The sequence below is a fragment of the Vigna unguiculata genome, chromosome 3 (genome assembly GCF_037176805.1).
Source record: "Vigna unguiculata cultivar grain cowpea cultivar isolate G323 ecotype 2 chromosome 3, ASM3717680v1, whole genome shotgun sequence".
Lineage (NCBI taxonomy): Eukaryota > Viridiplantae > Streptophyta > Magnoliopsida > Fabales > Fabaceae > Vigna > Vigna unguiculata.
In genome coordinates, this window is record NC_140794.1 from 56385852 (window position 1) to 56408060 (window position 22209).

At 33.3% G+C, this 22209-nt stretch overlaps 1 protein-coding gene, 1 long non-coding RNA gene and 1 pseudogene across 4 annotated transcripts; all 3 read right to left on the reverse strand.

Moving 5' to 3' along the window:
* Nucleotides 1-5023: 5023 nt before the first annotated feature.
* Nucleotides 5024-9823, reverse strand: LOC114179894 (MA3 DOMAIN-CONTAINING TRANSLATION REGULATORY FACTOR 1-like). Of its 2 annotated transcripts, none has more exons than XM_028066382.2 (4): nucleotides 9434-9823; nucleotides 8737-8996; nucleotides 7345-7439; nucleotides 5024-7094 (listed from the first exon to the last, which is right to left on the reverse strand). In XM_028066382.2, the coding sequence occupies exons 2-4, from the start codon at nucleotides 8954-8956 to the stop codon at nucleotides 5301-5303; spliced, it is 2109 nt and encodes a 702-aa protein (XP_027922183.1). In that variant the 5' UTR covers nucleotides 8957-8996; nucleotides 9434-9823; the 3' UTR covers nucleotides 5024-5300. The 2 variants fall into 2 exon arrangements, with proteins under 2 accessions (XP_027922183.1, XP_027922182.1); XM_028066381.2 differs by having other exon boundaries at nucleotides 8737-8985; nucleotides 9434-9818.
* A 3722-nt stretch (nucleotides 9824-13545) lies between these two features.
* On the reverse strand, nucleotides 13546-15963 carry LOC146887961 (uncharacterized). Its single transcript, XR_014993543.1, has 2 exons — nucleotides 15859-15963; nucleotides 13546-13845 (listed from the first exon to the last, which is right to left on the reverse strand). It is a non-coding gene; the product is annotated as an uncharacterized LOC146887961 (long non-coding RNA).
* A 2390-nt stretch (nucleotides 15964-18353) lies between these two features.
* On the reverse strand, nucleotides 18354-21990 carry LOC114177472 (protein STICHEL-like 2; annotated as a pseudogene). The gene is made up of 5 exons (XR_014993572.1): nucleotides 20398-21990; nucleotides 20096-20315; nucleotides 19828-20013; nucleotides 19467-19685; nucleotides 18354-19002 (listed from the first exon to the last, which is right to left on the reverse strand). The product of XR_014993572.1 is annotated as a protein STICHEL-like 2 (transcript).
* Nucleotides 21991-22209: the final 219 nt, after the last annotated feature.

Here is a 22209-nt window from a genome sequence, read left to right on the forward strand (position 1 = left end):
ATCATGAAACCTGTCCAAATTGGTTCTGCTCTATTCCCAGAAGTGAATGCAGCAACATTTTATTTATATTTTCATGATCGTGATCGTGATCGTGATCTTGATTATGGACATGGTTATAAAGAAAATTTCAAAGACACATTTTGTCACCAGAAGTGGCATAATAATGTGAAAAAAAAAGGAAAAGAAAAATGTGAAAATATTGACAAAAAGATGAAAGTATATATTATCATTACGGTGTTAAAGGCCATTTGAGTTGTACTTATTGTACACCAAAGCATCCTACAAATAATGAGAAGAACATAGAAACACACTTTGCTTATGAAGATGGTGATTCTGATTATGGCCATATGGATGCTACTCATTTTGATATTGTTATTTTCTTTGCTAAAGCAAATGGAAGCATTGATCACCTCATTGATTATGAGAGTGTTAAATTTTTCTTTTGTTTGATAATGTGAGATATCGATGTTAGTATTATTTATAGTACTACAAATATATTTGAAGACTCTAGAAGAGCTATTATACTTCTACTAAGAAGTTGAATAGAAACTTATTAAGTTTCAATGATATTTGTCTAAATGGATATTATATTGAGACAAACAATGAAAAAGATATGAAATATCTTTATATCTCTATGATTGAGTTGAAAAAGAAAGTGTATTGGAGAAATTATCAACATTCTCTTATAGTTTGTACTATAAGTTTATTAGTACAATTGAAATGCATGTCATGGTAAACCAGAAATTTACAAATCAAAATGATGCCTTGTTTGACATGATCAGTTATTATAATGTGAAAAAAAAAAACAAGGTTGAAAAACTCATGTGGACACGTTTGAAGCGTGGTAGACCTATTGGTTCTAAAGATAAAAACTCTTGAATGAGAAAGGGAGCTAATATGCAAAATGACCTAATCGAAAAGGTTGAAATCCCAAAAAGATTCATTTGACATAATTAATGGTTCGGTTTCAGAAGAACCTCAGGTACCTGAAATGGTTGAAAATGATGAGATCTCAATAAATTATGTCATGAATAATATAATATGGAACCAAAATGAAGTTAACATTCACAAAACTTTTACTTATAACATAGCAAAGAATGTTATGAATGACAATGAGGATCAATAAGCAATGATTATTGAAGATTGTCGGCAAAGAAAAGATTGGCCAAAATGAAAATATGCAAAGAAGCATAATTGTATTTGCTTATTGAACGAAAGGTTTTTGGACGTATAGTTCACACACCTGAAGTTGTGAAACTTGTTGGGTACATATGGATTTTTGCGCAAAAATCAAATTAAAAATGATGAAATTGTTAGATACAAAGCATAATTGGTTGCTCAAGGTTATTCACAAAACCTTGTATTGATTAGTGAAAAAACATGTTCACTAGTATTGGATGCAACAACATTGCAATATTCGATTATCCTAGTTGCACAACAATATTTGCATTTACATCTAATGAATGATGTTACAACCTATTTGTACGGTTCTTTTGAGAATCATATTATGAAAATCCCTGAAGGATTTTATTTGCCCAACCAGACAAATTCTAAAGAGGGTTATTCAATAAAATATTGAACATGCTCTTTTATTGATTAAAGAGATCAAGACGTGTGTGGCATAACCGTCTTTTTGTATACTTATTAAAAGAAGGATATAAAAATGATCCTATTTGTTCTTGTATTTATATGAAAAGATTCAAATAATGAATTTGTCATAATTATTGTTTATGCAGATGAACATCGTTGGAATTCCTAATGAGCTCACAAAGGCAATTGATTACTCAAAGAAATCATTTGAGATGAATGATCTTTGAAGGGCAAAGTCTTATTTGAAATTAGAAATTAAGTATTTAAATAAAGGTGTTTTTATACGTCAAGAAACTTATATAATTAAGGTGCTTAAAGTGTTTTAAATGGACAAGTCATGTCCATTATGCACTCCAATAGTTGTGAGGTCGTTAGATGTTGATAAAGACTCTTCTTAGACCTCAAGAAAATGATGAAGATCTTCTTGGTCTAGAAGCACCATATCTTAGTGTCATAGAAACACTAATGTATCTTGCTAATTATACTCGATCTAATATTGCATTTGCTGTAAATTTATTAAGCAAGATATAGTTCTTCAACTACAAGAAGAAAATGGTTTGGAGTAAAACATATACTTCGTTACTTTAAGGGTACTACGAATATGAGCTTATTCCATCCAAATGATTCAGATTCAGACCAATGGGTTATGGATATGCATGTTATTTTACATATTCTTACAATGTCACAATGGTTGATCACAAACAAAATGTTTGTTCACATGTGGTAGCACAATGGTTTCATGAAGGTATATGAAACAAACCATAATAGCAACATCGTCTAATCATACAAATTACGAGGAAAGTTGTGAATATGTTTGGTTAAGGTTTATAATTCAACATGTGCAAGAAACTTGTGATTATCCCCGAGAAAGATGGAATCAACAACCATATATGAAGACAATAGTGTATTGTTCAATTGAAAGGATGATATAGATATCCAAAAATTCGTTCATCTGAAAATATGACAAGTCTATTTGTAAAGTTTTTGCCAAGAAAAACTTTTGAGTAAATGACTCACAAATTCGGACTCACCTTAATGATGTAAGTTTACATGAGGGGGAGAAATAGAATATGTAATGAACAATATTGTATTAAAGAATACAGAATGTTGTACTCTTTTTCCTTCACTAGGTTTTTTATCCCAATGGGTTTTTTCTAGTAAGGTTTTAACGAGGCACATTCTTTATCAATGGACACTCAAGGGGGAGTGTTATGAATTAATGATTGTCCATTGATTTGATACAATTACTGATATGATTCATTACTCTTTATGGTAAATATTTGTATTAACTAAGTTGATTTGTTTCCTTTATGGATTACATATTGTATCTATAAATAGGACTCTTCCTATCAATAATAATACACAGATGAGTTGCTCCCTATTCTCTCATTCTCTATTTTCTATTGTTTCTTCTCTATTATCTATTATTATCTTTGTTATTCACTTTATTTCATAACATATATATATATATATATATATATATATATATATATATATATATATATATATATATATATATATATATATATATAATTGGTTTTGGTTATTAGGCGAATAAACACACACTTATTTCATAACTTATTACATCACTCACACAAAATCTTACTTTCACACACCTTCACATTTATGGTAAACCACCAACTTATGCTTAAATCTCTTTTTTTCTTTTGCAAGATGATCATCTCCAAATTCACATTCTCATCTTCTTGTAAATATTTGAAAACAAATACAGTCAATCATGCAAATCCATAGAGCAAATCTATCTATTTGCACAAATCCGAACTTGGGAACATGCCATGATGAGAAAAAATAATACATGAATTTAAAATACCACTGTCAAATACACATATTTTATGTAATTGATTTAACATGTCACCTTTAAATACATGTAAAGATTGATATTACTTTAATATTTTTTTTAATTAAGAAATTGTTTATATTTATCCATTTTTGAGTAATCATGACTAAGATATTGACTCTATTAATCATAGGATTAGTGAGATAAAACTATGATCATTAACTTAGTTAGATGTGTTACTTCTTTGGTTTTAAGACTTAAATTATATTGACCGAACTCTTTCATAATTTTACACTTGTTTGATTGAATGCAAATGGAATTTATGATTTAAGTTTGAGTATTTTGAGAGTGTTTTACTCTTAATTTATATGTGGATAACTTCTTCTAAGTAAGGAACCCAATTCAGATTCCATTTCAAAAGTGGTGTTATTCCGGTCTCAATTTATTTTCCTTTAGAACTTGTGTTTCTACCCTATTTTTCTTGTGTCAAACCATGATTATGCTTTCATACACAACGTTTATCCTAAATGAAAAATCTTGCTAAGAACTGTATTAAATATAATAACAAATAATAGTGAAGGTAAGTTGGTTCACTGCACACAATGATGAGGAAGTGAGTGTTAAATGAGTCTCTTATCCCACAACACTATGCCACACCACCAAACAAATCCCATCGGTACACCTAAAGCCATATTTCAGGACAAAGACTGTCTTGAACCGCTACGTAATGATAGGCGCACAAACACAACAATTAACCACACTAGAAGCTTTCCTGATTACAACTGACGATGACACCTCTACGACAGTCATAGTCTCTCTTTTTCCAACTGCTTCTGTTTATCCGTTCAATCAAATTAAATATTATTATTTGATGTAACCGCCTGATAGGACAACTTATTAAAATTCCTATTTATATGCCGTAAGAAACAGTTACGATTTCAAATAAGGGCCAATTACAAATTGATTATAAAAACGACTCTCTTCTCTTCTTCTTAGGTTCTCTGTTTTGCGGATGTAGTCATTTTAATTTGGAACCTAAGTACACCTTAAGCACAAAAGAAAGAAACTGGATATTAGAATTTTAATTTTGGAATTTAAAAGTTCTTTTAAAAAAGAAATTATAACTCTAAGGTACAATTAATGAAATTAGGCTTAATCATTTGGCGTTGCTAATTTATAATATTCGAATCATAATTTTATAATAAGTCTGGAATGAATGTGTTAAGTGGTCTTTCATAGTGCTAATTAAGAATTTAATGGTTTAGCTTTTCCTCCATGTTCAAGGTCAAAGACTAGGAATGTCTCAAGATGTCTTTGCCAAAGAAATTATCTTCTGATAGATGATAGTGACTTAATAGCCGCATAAGTACATTGGTAGCTGCTTACTAGAACATTAAATGGATTATTGTATAGATACAGAACAAAATCGATTCTAATAATTACGTAATAAAATTAATTTTGATTGTTATGCGAAAGTCACTCTTCTATATTAGGTCTAAAGAAAAATCATATACTTTAATAACTTATTTACTGATGCAGCTCTACAATCATTTTGGTCAAAAATCAATTTAAACACATTTTCTACCGCCACGATGAAAAAACGAGAATCGGTACTGAAAAATACAATAGATGCCCTTCTAAAATACCTCTTGATGCATCATAATCATCCTAAAGAACTGTTAATGGAATAAGAGCAACTTTATACAATGGCTGAGATAACAAGTAACTGTGTCGGTGAGATGATTCGGGGGTAAAAAGAGTAAGTAAAAAGAACATTAAAAAAGGATTACCAGAAGAAGTCCAAGTGTCCCAAATACTCACTACTCAGTGGGGAGGGGAGCTAAAGGACAACATACATGAGAGAAACAACAAGACACAAACGTCCTCAAAAGCTGGTGCCCGGGATGATTAATTAGGCATCTGTGGTAGGCGAGTCAAATGATGGTAGAAGCCAGCCCTTAGACTGAGCATGCTCCACGTAGAAGCCAAATTTCTCCTTTGCGTTTGGAATGTCCAAAGCCAGATCATCAAGACCATCCTTTATTCGGGTGAAACCCTTAGTCATCTGATTAATGGTGATCAGGCCCTCACTGTAGCACTCCTGCAGCAGATCTAGCATTCGATCATTTTTTTTCTCCATGGCCATAATCAATGCTTTCTTCACTACCTCGTGATTAAAGAAAGGCATTCCCAGGTCACGGATACATTGGCAAGCTTCACTCACAACCCCTCCACTTTCGTACTCTTCCAAGAGCTTCATGATCTTGTCCTTCGCATCCTCCACAGCCCATCCCGTGCCTCCACCCCAGCATCTCAATAGCCTCTCCCCAGCATGACGAGCAGCTATGAGTGACCGTGCCATACGCACAGTTTCACTACCGCTGCATTTTGGTGGCAACCTGCTGCCAATTTCTTCCAAATTCAGCGGGGCCAATACATCGTCAATAACAGCCCGAGCTAAAAACAGAGCAAGCTCATTTGAAGCGTCCAGTATATCCAGTGCTGTATCTTCCGCAGTTTCCAGAAGCATGACAAACCCATTAACTATATCCTCAGTTGAGAATATCTCTATGTGAAGTGCAGATAGCAGCACAGATGCCATTTCCTTTTCTCTGTTCTTTCGATCCATAGCCAAAGTAATTAACTTCTTCAAAAATATTGGGTTATATTCGGGAGCTCCAAGATCTTCAAGACTTCGAATCAGTTCAGGGATGTCATCAGAAAGAAAATACTCATGAATCATAGTTACACATTCCTTTTTGTACTTCCTCACCTCCTCGTCTTCAACTTGTATTTCCCCATCTTCCATTGCAGGTTTGGTAAGTGAGGCATCAAGCCATCCTTCAGATATTGCCTTGGGGACAAATGACTGAAACAGTGCCTTAGCTGATGGAATATCAAGAGCAAGATCATCTAGGGATTCTGCTAAACGAGAAAACCCCTTCACCATTTGGCTGGAACTAACAAGTCCTTCTTCTGCTGCTTCTTTTAATAATTTCAACATTAGAGGTTCTGCTGAACGAATCTCCATGGCAAGTATCAAAGCCCTCTTAACAACCTCGTGATGGAAGAATGAAACCCCCAACTCCCGTATACACCTACAGGCTTCCAATGTGTCACCACTATCCACATATTCTCTAAGTAAATCAGCTATCTTCTTCTTCACTTCTTCAACAGTTATATGAGTGCTACCACCCCATCGCCTTTCCACAAGCTCTGCATGGTGTGGAGCTGAGAGATAACTCTTTTCAGCTGTCTGGATTACCTGAACTCCCTTGGAAGACTCTGGAAGAGCCTTCATTGCCCTGGCAAGAAAGGCTGGAGGAAGAATGTCATCAACAACAGCCCGTGCCAAGAATAATGCAAGGATATCAACTGCATCCAGTATATCCACAGCAAGATCATCAGCAGATTCGAGAAGAATAAAAAACCCATCCCTGATCTGTGCAGGGCTGATGACATCAGCATACAATGCAGAAAGCAGAACAGAAGCCATTTCTTTCTCCTTATCGTGCCTGTCCATTGCCATGGACACAAGGCGTTTAATAAAGTATGGATAATATTCACTTGAGCCAAGTTCTCTGAGGTCGGATGCTGCCAATTCCACATCCCCATTACTAAAATATTCATCTATGATGGATACTACTGCTTTCTTGAATTCATCCAAAGGGTCAGTAACAGTAGATCCAACCAGTTGATAGGGTTCCTGCAAATAGCAACAGTATGCGAACAAATCTGTGTTGTGAGTCTATTTATGCAATCTATTGGTAATATCCACACAAAAAATGGAAAAAAAAAAGCAGGAAGCAAATACAGTTTAAAAGAAATTAATGAAAAAGGAATGAGAGAACTAATGTTCTACTACTACAAGCATTTATCAAATTTCCAAGCATCTAGTCTTGCATCATAAATAAATGTTGTCACAAACAACCAACAAAACATAGAAAGAAGTTTACCTCGCCGCTGTCATAATTTGGATCATTTCGATCTATGTGAGAAACAACATCAGTATCAATCAATTTCCCCCAAGTGCCCTTACCACCAGCACCATCTGCATCCCCATAATAAAGAGCATTAAATTACCAAATGAAGACCATAATAAACCCAAAAGCAGATTCTATCATCAGATATTGATACTGCAAAAGAAAGCTGCAAGCAAGGAAAGGCTCAAATCACCAACTGATATCATGATATTCAACACAAAATTAAAAGAAAAAATTAAAACCATCAGTCAGAACCACTAAAAGAGTTCACTCGGTCATTTCATGCAGTCCAGTTTTCTTTTTTTTGTTAATGAAAGTCAATATAGGTAAATTTTGTAATGATATTCATACCAAAGATATTACTGAACGTCAGGGAAAACTTATTTCTACGATAGTAATACTTTTCTCCCCCAAAAACTTCCCAAGAAATCCGTGGATGTAAGCACAATCCAAACAAGCAAAACTATAAGCTGATTAGATAACTGAGGCCAGTGCTGTTGGAAATTTTAATTAATTAACAGAAGTAAAATGAGATTAGTCCCAAATTCTGCGGAAGGGAAAGGATATAAATATTAGATCAAGAAGAAGATACCAGCAAAACCCCTTTTTAAACACAAGTATCATTGGCTGTAATTTATTCTAAAATTACGAAACTGTGTAAGTCTCATTCTTTATTTCAGAAGCTCCAGCTCATGATTTTGTAGTTTGTATTAGAGAGTATGTAAAAAGCTTAAGATATGAATAAAAAACACAAGGTATACAAAAGTTTATCAAAATAAGATGAAATAGATAAATGTAGGAGGAATTTAGTAACATTTGAATGTAAGTGCAATATATTTATTCAATGTTAAAACCTAATGATATTTTATTGTTGATTTGCATTCATGTCTCCTCACAATATATAAGACTGGCATCCTGGAAGCAAGTAACATAAAAGCTAACTAAGCACTTCACTTTTAAAATTAGTGCATAAAGTTCAAAAAAACTTTCTTCTGTCAATCGGCCCCCGTAGGGAAGGCTAAACCACAGCAGCTAGATCCTAATACTTATAAAATTAATACCTTACCAACCTACATCCATAATTACAAAATTTTCAACAATGACTAGCAAACAATTATGAAATATTAGCCAAGAAAAAATAAACCCTGCGCAGCATGCCAAAAATAAAAAATTAATCATCTCTCAAGCAAGCTAAATCCCACAAATAATTCAAAAACCCAGACCTGTTGACCTTTATTTCTGAGTAAATATTCAAAAGTCTAAGCCTGTAAATGATGTAATTAACTCAACAGAGCAAGCGTATCCGTAATACACATAGCATAGCCAATCCACTCAAAGTAAAACATGTAAAGGACATTAACTCACCTTTCTTCACCCGCCCATACTTCCCTGAGTGTGACCGACGCACATGCCTCACAGCTATCCCAGAGGTTTGTGCCTTACCACCAGCTGGGGCTTTCACATGATGGTCGGAAAGCAAGGACGACGGGGATTTTGGAGACGAAGTCAGATTCTCCGCATTTTGGGTCGCAATTTTTAGCAGTTCCCTCTGCCCGTCTGTCAGAAACCCCTCGTTCGAAGCCATTTAAACAAAGATCCAAAAACAAGCCAAACCTATAGACATGCTATTTCACCAGTTAATCCGTCACTTCACAACGATACACTAAGCGCGCTTCAGTTCAAAACTACGGCAATTTCGCAACGAATTGAAAACCACTCTCAACTAAACAACGAAACAATGCACATAACCAAATACTAAAAATCGAATATTCTCGATTAACTCCAAGTAATTTATTACATACTGCAAGAAATCATGACGGATAGAAAAAAAAATAAAAAATAAAAACATCCGTAAGCATAAAGCATTTCCGCCTTCGCCAAGCGCCACTTAACAATATCAACGCCAAACAAACATAACGTCTCGTTTTACTTTCAATACCAAATATACCAAACATAACAGCATGCCAATGAATCACATCACCAAAACGATAGCAAATCAGATAAAAAAACGGAAATAAGAAACGCAAAAAACAGAAAGATAAACAAAGTAAAGAAGACGAACCAGTGAGTAGAAAGTGCAAACAGGAATCGGATTCTTCTGTTCTTGGCCCGGATCTCGAGCCAAGACAGGAGAAGCAAGCGGATTTTGCGAATCGAAGCGAAGGAGGCGAAGTGAGTAAGATCCAGAGAGGAGCGAGGTTGGGAGAAGAAACCCTAAACGGCGACGCGGCGCGGTGCTGTAATCGGAGAGAGTGAGTGAGTGTGTGTATAAGTGAATCGGTGGAAAGTGAGACGCGAGAAGAGGAGAGAAATGGATGAGAACGAAAAAGAATGGGTCGGAAAAGAGAAGGGTTATATAGGGAGGCTACGATTACCTGTACACGTCACCAGTGGGCGAGGTTTTTGGGTTTGGGCCTATTCTATTCAACTATTGTTTTTCCATTCTATTTACACGTGGCGCTTTCTCTACAGGCTAATACCAATCTTAATTATGTGCCCTCACTCCCTTCTTTCCCCACTCTGCTACTCTTATTATTAACCCTAACCTACTCTCTTCCGACCACATCCATTTTATGCATTTTGTTTTCACAGAGTCGTGTTCTACTTGCATACGCGTAAATCTATTCATGCCGTTTCTGTAACGAATCTTCTTCTCACATGCTTAACTTGTCAAGTATTTACACATATCCCAAATAATATTTATAAAATGCTAATAAATTATATTATTATTATTATTTTTACAAGTAAGTACGTTACATTTTAGATTTGATTGGACAATACTCCTTAGTTAGAGAACTATCACCATCAGAAGAAGGGTATAAACATAAATGTTTTCCATCCTTAGCTAACATCAAAATGTGGATATGATGTTCTATGATACATTTTTTGTGTAGTAAATTGAGGAAGACTTGGAGAATAAGTGGCTTATCCATCTTTTAAACATATCCTACTTTATTTCTATTAAGATACATTACAACTAGCTACGCTAAGCTAAACGCTTTCATAATCTTACTCTGGTTTTAATAATGCAGTTGGAACAGTAAATTCAACCTATTTTCTTATGTTCAAATCTCGGTTTTGGAATGTTAAAACTGTCACGTAGCCTGTGTTGTCTAACCTTGAGGACATTTTAACTTGTGCTGGAGGGTTGGAAGAGTGTGAACATGAACTTGGGTATTATTATAATGTCAAATACACTCGATTCTTCAACTGTAGTATGAAATTGCGAATGTATTATTATAATGTAATAGTCAATTCTTTTTTCTTGTCTCTCCTCTCCTCTTTTTACCATGTATATTTGATTCTTTTGATGTTTAGTCAAATTTTTGTATTGTTATCCATGGTAAAAAGAATATTTTTTATTGATTCTTGGAAATTATAAGAAAACTTGGGTATCCATTAGTTATTGTTACTGTAAGTTTTATTGGACTATGTTTCATAGGTTTTTCCTTTCTATTGAGGTTTTTTCATGTTAAAAAATTTTGGCGTCTATTGACTTTTCTCTTTTTATGTTTGGTGCATCTCATTGTTGTTGTATATTATTTAAATATGTAACAATATATAAAGAGATACCAATTTTGTGTTCAAATTTTGTTATTTCAGTTTTATCGTTAATTATTATTTTAAAAATTAATTATTTTACACATAAGTTTATCTTTAACCATTATTCTAAAAACATCTTTTGTCTTTAACAATCATTTTAAAAACTTCTTTTGTGTACATATTTTATTTTCCTAATTTTATATTTAACAAATATTTTAAAATTTAATTATATATTTCTTATTAATCTTAACTTAACTTTATACAAAAACTAAAAAATGTGAACATAGTGGTGTCATAGCGTCTGTTTTTCGCTAGTAATGAATAATGGATCTAGGTTTTACTTTTGCTTGTTATTTGTGTCATCTTCTCAACAAATAGTATTAGAGTTTTGATTGTGCTCTGAAGATAGGAGATAGTGGTGGTGTTGAAATCATGATTAAATTAGACTCTACCAATTATTCAACATAAAAATCTCACAAAGATTTCTTATTTTACATATACATGTATAATTCTATTAAGGAAGTATTAAATCAGTAGATAAATATAAGAGAGATTTGAAATAAGATAAATAGAAAGACTATTGACATGATCTAACAATGAATATATAATTATGTTTGTCATCGTGTATTAAGTGAGACTCTAGCTTAAGAGGAATAGATTAAGTGAGTACTTTCGGTCTAAAAATTCCTTAAACAAATTTATTAGGAAGATAGTAAACTTGAAATACAACGATGGTTCCTTAATGGTTGAACGCTTGAGTAGTTTTCATAATATGGTAAATTGGTTTACCACTATGGAGATTGTGTTAGACGATGAACTACTAGTATCGTTGTTGCTTAGCTCATTACTAAACAATTGGAGTTAGAAGATATTAGTAGTATTTTTTTAGTAACTTTACTCCTAATGGACAATTGACTTTTGACATGGTCAATGATGACATCTTGAATGAAGAAAAGAGGAAGAAAAGAGAAATAAATATATTTAGAAATTCCTATAGGTGTAACGATTGTAGCAAATCAAAGGGGAAGTCAAGGCCAAAGACATCACATATTTTCATTGTAATAAACCGAGATAGATGATTAAGGAGATAATAACAATAAAAGATATAATATAAAAGATAAAATCATTATTGCAATTATATTTAATGGTGAAGTTGTTATTTCTTTTTGAAGATGACTTTGTAAAGCTCACTAACCAAGAGTGTGAATAAGCTATTGACTCGGTTGCATTTCATGTTACACCGCCCATTATTATTTCACATCCTATATTGCTGGAAATTTTGGACATGTGAAGATGCAAAGAAAGGTTGTTGGCATGAGAGAAACCTGACTAAAGAGTAATATTGGTTGTTAGCTACATTTGAAAAATGTTAGACATGTTCCTAATGAATTGATTCCTATATAAGTAGATGATGTTAATATAAATGAATAAATAAATATGATCATTGTGTAACTGAATATATAAATAATTAAATAGACCATGCATAACTATAAATAAAATATAAAGAAATTGAATTAGTGCAAAATTAAAATAAATAAATGGAACTAGTGCAAAATTAAAATAAATAAATGGAATTAGTGCATAAATACAAATAAATATAAATAAATAAGACCGGTGTGTAACAAAAAATAAATATTGTTAGATATATATAAATCATGGGAAGGAAAAAAATGCACAAGAGGTGTTTGGTGAAAACAACTCAAAGAGAGCTTGCTTGCTTACTAATTTATTATAACATTGATCAATATATAGAGTACAATGTCTCATCATAAAGATAGAACAGTAAAATCTAATAAAACATAATATTTGATAATAATAAAAGAAAATCAAATATATGATATCTTTATCAATATAAATAAAAGCAAAAGATATATAATATCTTTATCTCCCCCTCTCAAGGTGGGCATGAAGATTGTAAAGGACCAACTTGGAAGTAGCAACCTAGAAAGTAGAAGGATGTAAACATATCAGCAAGTTGATTTGTAGAAGGAACATGGAGAATGTGGATAAGGCCATCAACAAGTTTTTGTCGAATAATGTGACAATCAAGTTCTATATGCTTTGTTCTCTCATGAAAAGTGGGATTCTTTGCAATGTGAATAGCGGGATTGTTATCACAAAAGACAGTGTAGGGAGTGGGAACAGAAAAAAGCAAATCCTAAAAAATGTATTGAATCCATTGTAGTATGCTTCTAGTGTTGGTTGTTGGTGTGAAGACTAAATAATGATGACCACTTATCTGCATTTCAAACTTCCCAGTGAGAGAGTGTTATGAGTATAATAAGTGTCTCTAACTACTCTCATGCTTGTCCTTGCTTATGTGCAAAAAGTAATTAAATACATTGAAAGATGAAACAATTAAATACATTAATTAAGTTAGTATAAATGCATATAACAAATTTTATAAAGACAAAAATACCCATTTAAAATTTTAGACAATAACATATTGATACAAAAGAATGACTTTGGAATTTTTAAGGTCTTTACTAAAATTTTTTTATTCTTGTTTATTTTTTATAAATTTTGTAGATATTTAATACTATTTTTTTATGGTTGTACTGTTAATTTAAATTTTTTATATTTAATTATATTTAATTTTTAATGTGACATCCTATTTTAAATAGACTAATCTACTAAAATTAAGCATCACATAATTATAATGTAAAAGAACACATATCATGAAGCATACATGTACTGACTATTACAATTATTCATACTATACTTGGGATGAAAGCTTAGGCACACCACAATTGCCATAAAAAGGACACAATGGTACTATTATTTTACAAAAGATTGCTCATAGAGTAAGGAATCTAAATAAACAAGAGTTCTTCAAAAAGGGCCTCAACGGTGAGCTAACACCCAAACCATTGGGACCACTATACTCAACAGCATCTTCACCATCCTGAGTTCTACCAAGGGTTTTCACATCTGCTCACACCAATAAATTGATGATCATTGCAAAAGAGAAAACAAAGCAAGGAACAAACAGAAATGAAAGGGTAAGTTAGAGTAAAATATTTTAACATGTTATCAAGCAAGCAAATGATAAAACAGGTTATGATCAAACAAAGCAGTAGGCACCCCAATCATGTGAAAGCATACAATTGCAAGACTCTATGACTCAATATCGGGATCATACTCTTGATATAGAATTTTAAAGGAAGTATGCACCTGTGTTGGTTTCTAAACTCTGCAGAGTTTAGACGCAAGGGGTTATCACCCAACCACACATAGGATTAATCCTCTAATGTCTTAGGCCCAATACGTCCCAAGACTAGGACCTCCTGTCACTCTCACCACATAAACCATTTTGCTCTATGTGAGCATGAACGATTATTAGAGTTCAGGATATCTTCCTTTATCTAGACATCTCCTGTATCAAGGTATACACTAACTACCATTACCAAGAGTTTCCCTTGAAACTTTTTTACCAACAAATTTCCACATGCCATCTCAAGAATTCAATTTTCATGCCATTCCACCACCAACCACAAAACAAGTCATGCTTTCCATACCAACATTTTCATTATCAATCTCATTAAAGCATACAAACAGGCATGATCACCTATATTGAGCAAGGGAAAACCATCATGAAACAAACAGCATCCAACACAACGTCTCATGCCCGAGTTTCACAGGAGTGACTAAAAAAAATCATGTATTATAATCGATAATCTGGCATTTGTTTTGAACTTACAAATATATAAATAGTTTTAACAATATTTGACAGTAGCATATAAAATTAAAACCCATTGTTAAACTCTCATGTGAAAGACGTTGATGAACAAATTATGTTAAATTGGTAATTGGTAATTAATACATTTGAAAATAAACATTTTTCTTTTATAATAATGAGAATAAAAATTACTGTCATTTATTCTTATACAAGGATTAAAGATATTGGTATTCTAAAATGTAACAAAATGATTAAAATTGCATCAGAAAACTAAAAGAATATTTTTTTTTACCTTAACTAGGAGAGGAAAGACATTACTGGATTATAAGATGAAGGAAAAAGTAATAGGTCTGAAAATTAATACATGTATGGATTCATGATAACACTTGTAACAAAATAATGTCTTTGATAACAGTGTATTATGTTCTCATTAAACTAGTTTACTCTGGTGAAAATAGTTACATTTATAATAATTTAATTTTTTTTTAACTAAAATGTAATTTACCCAGAAGGGAATACTCCTCACATTTATACATTTATATAGATTTTTAATTTTAACAAAACATAAAATGTAGTTGATGCAATATGAAAATCGTCAAGGGGCATGCCATTTTTTTAATGTAAGCATCAACACCTTAAATTATTTTCTACAATTCCTGCATAGGAGAAATTTCCAATAAAAGAATAATTTAAATAAGATATCAACCCACAAATATTAAAAAAAAAAAAACAATTCTACTTAGTTCATACTTCAACATAAACCCAAGTCTCCAAAGATTGAGACTAAAGGCAAACTATTTTCACAAATAAGATCTCAACAAATAAATAAAAGTATCTAATGGCAATGATCTAATGTGGGCAACAATCTACATCTAAAATTTCAAGCAAAGAAACTATGTACAGAAAACGACATACCCTTAAAAGGATAAAAATTAAATACAGTTAGATACTATACAAATAAAAGTACAGAAATGATGAACCTTGTCCAACATTAAATTACAAGATACTTTCTGTTACATAAATATGATGCCTATATAGAAAGCATAATAACTTTAAAAACATAAACTCTAGCTTCCCTTATCTCGAATAGAGCTAAACTTTCTTAAAGGACTCTTTGTGGAAGAGAAACAGGATCAAGAACATCTTAATGAGTTGAAAACAAACACACGAGCACACGAAAAAGAACTCAGATTTGATAGAGATTAAGGTAGGACCAGAGCTTAAGAGCTGAAAACGAAAGGAATCAAGGGGAGGAAACAACTTACGTGGTAGAAAGAGGTTTCAGCTATGGAAATCAAGGAACTTGTTCAAGCCCTAGCAGAGCTTTCTACTTCAGTACAAGAGACATAAAGAGGATTGTTTTTTGTAAAAGTGACAAAATGAAGGATAAGTGACTATGAGGGGGTCTTGGGGGTCCAAAGTGGGCTGAACTTGGGCCCTTAAGAGGCTAGGCCCAATCCCTCTTTAGAACAGAGTTTAAAATAGAAAGGGTCTCACATTTAACGATATTAAAACATAGTTATTTTATTATTTAATTATTTTTTAACTTTTATTGATGAAAGTTAAATAAAATATGAAAACATCTCTGTCTTTTAAATAAAATAAAATTACATTAATGGTGATTAGGTCATATTTAATTTAATATTACACTTAAGTATGTATTTTAGAATTCAATGCATATTAATTACCTTAACCAGACACTGGTTAGCGAGATCCTTATTTTATTTTAATTAAATTTTGTTATAAATGATTTTTTCTTAAAATTTAAGATTGTAATTAAAGGTGAGATTTTTTAGATGCTAAAATAAAACACGGGCATTGCGGTGACATTAGCAAATACCCACTTTATCAAATAATAAATATAGAAAGAAAAAAAAAAAGAGTTGTCATTTTGAAAATGGAATATGATAATATGGTACTAATATTTGTGACTCTGTTGTGATGGAGTAATGTATAGAGATTTTTTGTGATTGGCCTCGTAGGTGCTGCTTTAAAAGCCTTTTGTAAGAGATTTAAAAAAGAGGAAGAAACCTTATCATCAAACATTGTACCACCTCAATCATAGGTTGTTGTTTGTTTGTTGTGTGAGGACCAGCGTGATAACCTTGGTTCAGATAGCCCAAACCTAATAAATTTGTGAAGAGGTTGGAATGAATAGTTTTGTTGGTCCTTTACTGCACCTACATAGCCTAGAACAAAAGAAAGTATCAGTGCATATAAATGATCTCAAGTAACTTTTTTCTTTTAAGTCCTCCTCTTAAATAAATCTCTAGTACTATACTCAGCATTTTAGAACATAGTGTTGAAAATCAAGTATAAATATAGATTTTACGTTAAGTAAAAATGAGAACGTTATAAAAATCAAAATTTATAAATCTATTATTTTAAAAATTTGGATTGAAAATAATGTCAATGTCTTATATAATTAAGCTCAAATTTTATCAGTTGTGTATCTCCTAATAAACCTCGTGACCTCGATAGACCTAACACATAGGACAAAGATTATAGAAGGAAATGTGTCTTTTTATCCTAAAATAATTCAAATGAGGGCAATTAAAAAAAAATTAATTTGATTTTTGCTATTTTAAAAGGCCTACAACTATATTTAAGTCCTAATAGCTCTAGTACCACTAAAATGTCAATAGATTGCATACCGTGTAATCTAAATTATCTGGAATATCTATATTTCATATCTTGAATATTGTAAAAAGTATCAAGAGTTTTTGTATATTACTTGGTTTTCTCACATTAGAAAAAGTTTATAAACTAAATTTCAAAGTCGGTAGCAAGAATTCTGAATTTCTTGGACTCCATTTGTACTTTTTGCACATTCAATTTAATCTGCTATCGATTCACCAAGTCTCCATTTATTTGAGGAAGAAGTTCAAGTTATTCTTACCATTTATATATAATTCTTTACTCACTCTGTTCTCTTTTCCTATCATACGTTATACACTTTTGTGCTTGTTAATTTGGATGATTCTCGGTGTATCACCACACAAGTTTCAGATAAGTGCTTAAAAAGAGTGTTTATCCATGCCTCAAGAAACCACCTTATTCGTACTCTTAACCAGTTTTCACTATATCATCTTAATAATCCACATAGAAGAGGCCAAATTTTACACAAATAAGATTTTAGTTATAGTTTAAAATTTTTTTGTAAAGGCAAACCAGTCACTTAAATACGGAGAAAAGAAGTAATAATTTAAAATGGTTCCTTCTATTTTCGACATTTGTTGTAATGAGTACGTATGAATCGTTGTAACATCATATTGGACCTTAGTTAAAATGTTATTTATGCAAGTGCTGTAAGGATTAAAAGCACGACCATGAGGGAAATTATGTTTTAATTTGCCTTCAACAATGTTCTTGCGTTAAAAACACGAGTGCATACAAAATTCATTTTCTTGGACATCACAACAAGTTTCAAAGAATCTAGATTTGCATTTTGAAGCTAGAGATTGGCAATCCTCCACGAAATTGCAGTCTCTTTCAAATTATGAAACATCACATGAAACTAAACAACAGATCACCGGAAACAAACTATTCCACTTTGATTGTTAAAACAGACAAATCAATCACAAGCTTCAAAAGGAAACGATCATACTTACATGCTTCTGTTTGAGCTAGCACCTGCATAGAAAGCCATGTTAATACGAAACAAAGTCACAATAAACAATGATAAAAATTTGTATGTAAAACCACCTACTTGTTAGAACTGTGAGAAAAGACACTGGGTTCCAGATCATATCTACAAATCTCAGAACAATTGAACTTGGGCATGGATAAAACAAAATCCTTCTGTTGTGGTGCGTAAGAAGAACCAAACTTTTTATGAAGCCAGCGGGTTCCAGGAAAACACTCTGACTCATTATCTAAATCAAGTGTTGATGAAGCTAAGTGTTCATAATTGCACCCCTCTTCCGTGCAAGAATCAACTCTCGAACAAGAAATTCTTGGAGTCTCTTGATCTGGCCTATTCATAAACATTTTCCCTGAGCTTAGCAAATTTCCTTCGCTATTTCTCAAAGTTGTTATAACCCGCATTCCAATTCCATGGCCGGACTCAGCTCGTGGCACCCGGGGATCATAATCAGAGGAACAAGTTAGCGTTTGAACATTCATCATGGGCTTTTGAGAGGTGTATTCAGCATAGTCTGATTCACTTCCTTGTTCATTAGATGATAAAGATTTCCAACGAATTCTGCGGGAACAACCGAAGAAATTGAAGGATGACCTCTTCAATTTAGCATAAATAGAATCTGAGGCACATGAAGGAACATAATTGATTCTGAGCTCAAGGTTACAGCCCAATATGAACTGCAGAGAACTTGCAATCAACTTCCATGACCTCTCAGCCCTACTTACATGGTCGCGATGCTGGAACTCCAACTCGGCAACTGCACGACCTGAAAATTGGAGTTCATTCAATTACCTCGTACATAGTATGCACTTTGAGAAGAAACATCATAAGTATAAAAGTATAACTTTTCTTCCCTAAAACCAAAAGGACACAATTAATGATCACAAAAAGCTATGTCAAAGAATATGTAAAACCATTCCATACTGCTATTGATAGTTAAAAGGTAGTTCAATTCTGTAGAATGAGACATTAAGAAAAGTACTTTAAACCTAATTCAACCATTAAAAAACCACTCGTATGGTGAGATTTGCACCCATTTATATACGGTAAAGTTTCAAATAATATGTTGCAAATTGCAACCAGTTCTCTTGACAAAAACAAGCACAAGAAAAACTAACAATATCTGTGGAAAAGTATTACAGTACATAATATGTCAGTAAGTTAGATGAAAACAAGTTTAGTCTCTGATAAAAAAAAAAAAAAAAAAACTAAATGAAACACAATATGTACCTTGACTAATACAAACTGAAGACAACTTCCCCTGTTTCCTGAGAAAAGTTCTGAGTCTGCTAGATTGACACATCTCAGTAGCTTTATGCCATATAGAATCCAATGTTCCTTTATGTTCCTCATGTACTCCTAACCTATATGACTTATCATCACATTGATCTGTTGTAGCAAGATGCTCCAAGCTGTCTCCTTTAGGAGATGTACTGCAGATATCACCATCTGCATCCATTATGGACAAGTTTAGAATGGTTCAACCAGATCAAAAACCACTCCAACTCTGCCTGTTCCATCCCAGAGACTCGCTAAGGAAAATGGGAATAAAAATAAACATAACAATTCGAGAAAAAAAAGTCAAGCCTACCTCTAATGGATGCAGCTCGTGTACACAACTTGGTAGTATTTGCATCCGCAGATGAATATTCAACGGAACTCAACTGTAGAAGAGCTGCAGTGAACCATGTTGTTTGATTCTTAGAAATTCTCAATTGCTTCTCTGATTCAGACAGTATTCTTAATGCATGACTTAGTTTCTGCAGGTCTGCTTCCGCTGTGATAGAGAAACAGAAATAAGATAAAAGCAGCATATATGCTCAAAGCAAAAAAGATATAATGTATTTTAAAACACTTACAGGTATATCTGTTATAAAAACCTGTTTTTGTTTCAGAGCCACGAAGTTCACATTTCCCTGACAGAATGTCCATAATAAGATTTGCCAACTGTGATATAAGTTGTAAAGGATCTATCCTTGTTCTGACAAGTTCCCGGGCTCTTATAACTGTATTTGAAGTGTCAGAGGATAAAGCTAGGTCCAACAAATCAAGCAATTCATCATCAGAAATGACCCCAGTCTGCAGAACAAGACGGGTAAGACATAATGCTCAGAAAGAAAAAACGAAGACAATTGCAAAGACATAGTTTTATAACACTTACAAGCTCGTGGACTAAGGATACTGTGATTCTTTTACCAAGCAAACTCAGTTGATCAAGCATGGTTTCTGCATCCCTAAGAGAACCACAGGATCTAGCAGCAATGAAGTCCAAAGCAACTTGTTCAGATTCAAGACCTTCTTCGACACATATTGTTTCTAATCTTCTTACAATGTCAACATCTTTAATCTTTGCAAAGTGATACCTCTGAGCCCGCGATACTGCACTCCGAGGAAGGTTATCCAAATCAGGAGTGATCATCACAAAAACCACATGAGGAGAAACATTCTCTAGACTATTCAAAAGGCACGCCCATGTTTCCCCATGCAATAACTGGCACTCATCAACAATGAACACTTTAAAGCTTGAGGAAACTGGAGGAATGCATGCATGCTTAACAAGGGATTTAACTCTCTCTGCACGATTGATTCTCAAAGAATCCACTTCGTTAACATTTTTATTTCTTCCAGAGAAGAACAAAACGCATTCTCTACACAGACCACAAGGCTTTTGCTCCACAGAGGATAGGCAATTCAACGCAGCAGCAAATATCCTAGAGGCTGAGGTCTTGCCCGTGCCTCGTGGACCATGGAAGAGATAAAATGATGCTATCCTTCCTCTACAGATAGCACCCAAAAGAGACTTACCTATCACATTTTGTCCAACCAAATCTTCAAAAGATTTTGGCCTGAATTTCACAGATAAACTTCTAGGAGTTTCCATATTTGGACTAATTTCACCACCAGTGTGTCTAATGTTTCTACGTCCACTGAGATCCGTTTCATTAGCGTGCTGCAATATCAAGGGAAGGCCTTGTATTTCAGAATAATGATTTGATTCTCTAAACCTTGGTGACTTTGACCAACAACTCCTTAATCCACATCCGTGGCGATTATCTAAAGCGTCAACATCTTGAGTGACATGTTCCAAGGCACAACGAGCTGAGATAGAATCATAAACAGAAAGACACTGTTGACTTCCTACATGGCTTGCTACATCACCCACCACTCCAGATGGTTTCATTTGATTCTTGCGCAGTGATTTTCTAGCTGACTTTGAGTGATCTACTCTCAATGCAGTAGATAAATAGCATAACTCCCCGTCCTTCAAATGATTACATGGAGGCGTGATGGCAACCAAATCCAATCCTCCACCTTCATGGTTACTACAACTGCTTTCATTTGGCGATTCATCTCCAGAAATACCTTGCTCTTTAGGATTAGAGTGCACAAGTTCATCATCTCGTTGCCCTTCGTGACGAGAGATCCCACAATAGTTCATCTTATAGTTCAACATTTTCAATTCTAACTCAGCAGTTTCCTGCTCTCTCTGATCCTTGAAGTCTAAACTGTTTGATCTTGAAAAACCATCACCCTCGCAATCACAGGGATGAGAACCATTCAGAAATCTCCAACTCAGAGAAACCCCATCACTATAACCATTGTCCCAATCTCCATCATGAATCAAAGGAGAGAGTTTGCTGACACCATTAGTTGATGGATCCCTCAATGACCTTACTCTCCTCAGTGCCACAAGAGTTTTGGAAATAGGAATATCAACAGAATGTCTCCTACCATCCATCACTGTCTAACTCTTGCATAAGCAGAACCCGCATGAAACAGTGCTAACCAACCTAGAGAAAAAAAAAAAAAACTAAGAATAGCCATCTAAGAACGCAGTTGGCACAGAAAAAGAAGAAACAATGATGAAATGAACTAAATAAGCACAAAAATCATAGGGTAAAAACTACAAGCAAAGTTCAATGAAATAAATAACTTCAATAGTGATTTAAATGTCGACAAAAGCTAACTCGTT

Coding starts and splice junctions, on each gene's coding strand:
- LOC114179894 (XM_028066382.2), bottom strand. CDS start 8,956: ATGGCTTCGAACGAGGGGTTTCTGACAGACGGGCAGAGGGAACTGCTA. Junction 7,440..8,736: donor GTATGGGCGGGTGAAGAAAG/GTGAGTTAATGT, acceptor ATGGGGATGCAG/ATGGTGCTGGTGGTAAGGGC. Junction 7,095..7,344: donor CAAATTATGACAGCGGCGAG/GTAAACTTCTTT, acceptor TGCTATTTGCAG/GAACCCTATCAACTGGTTGG.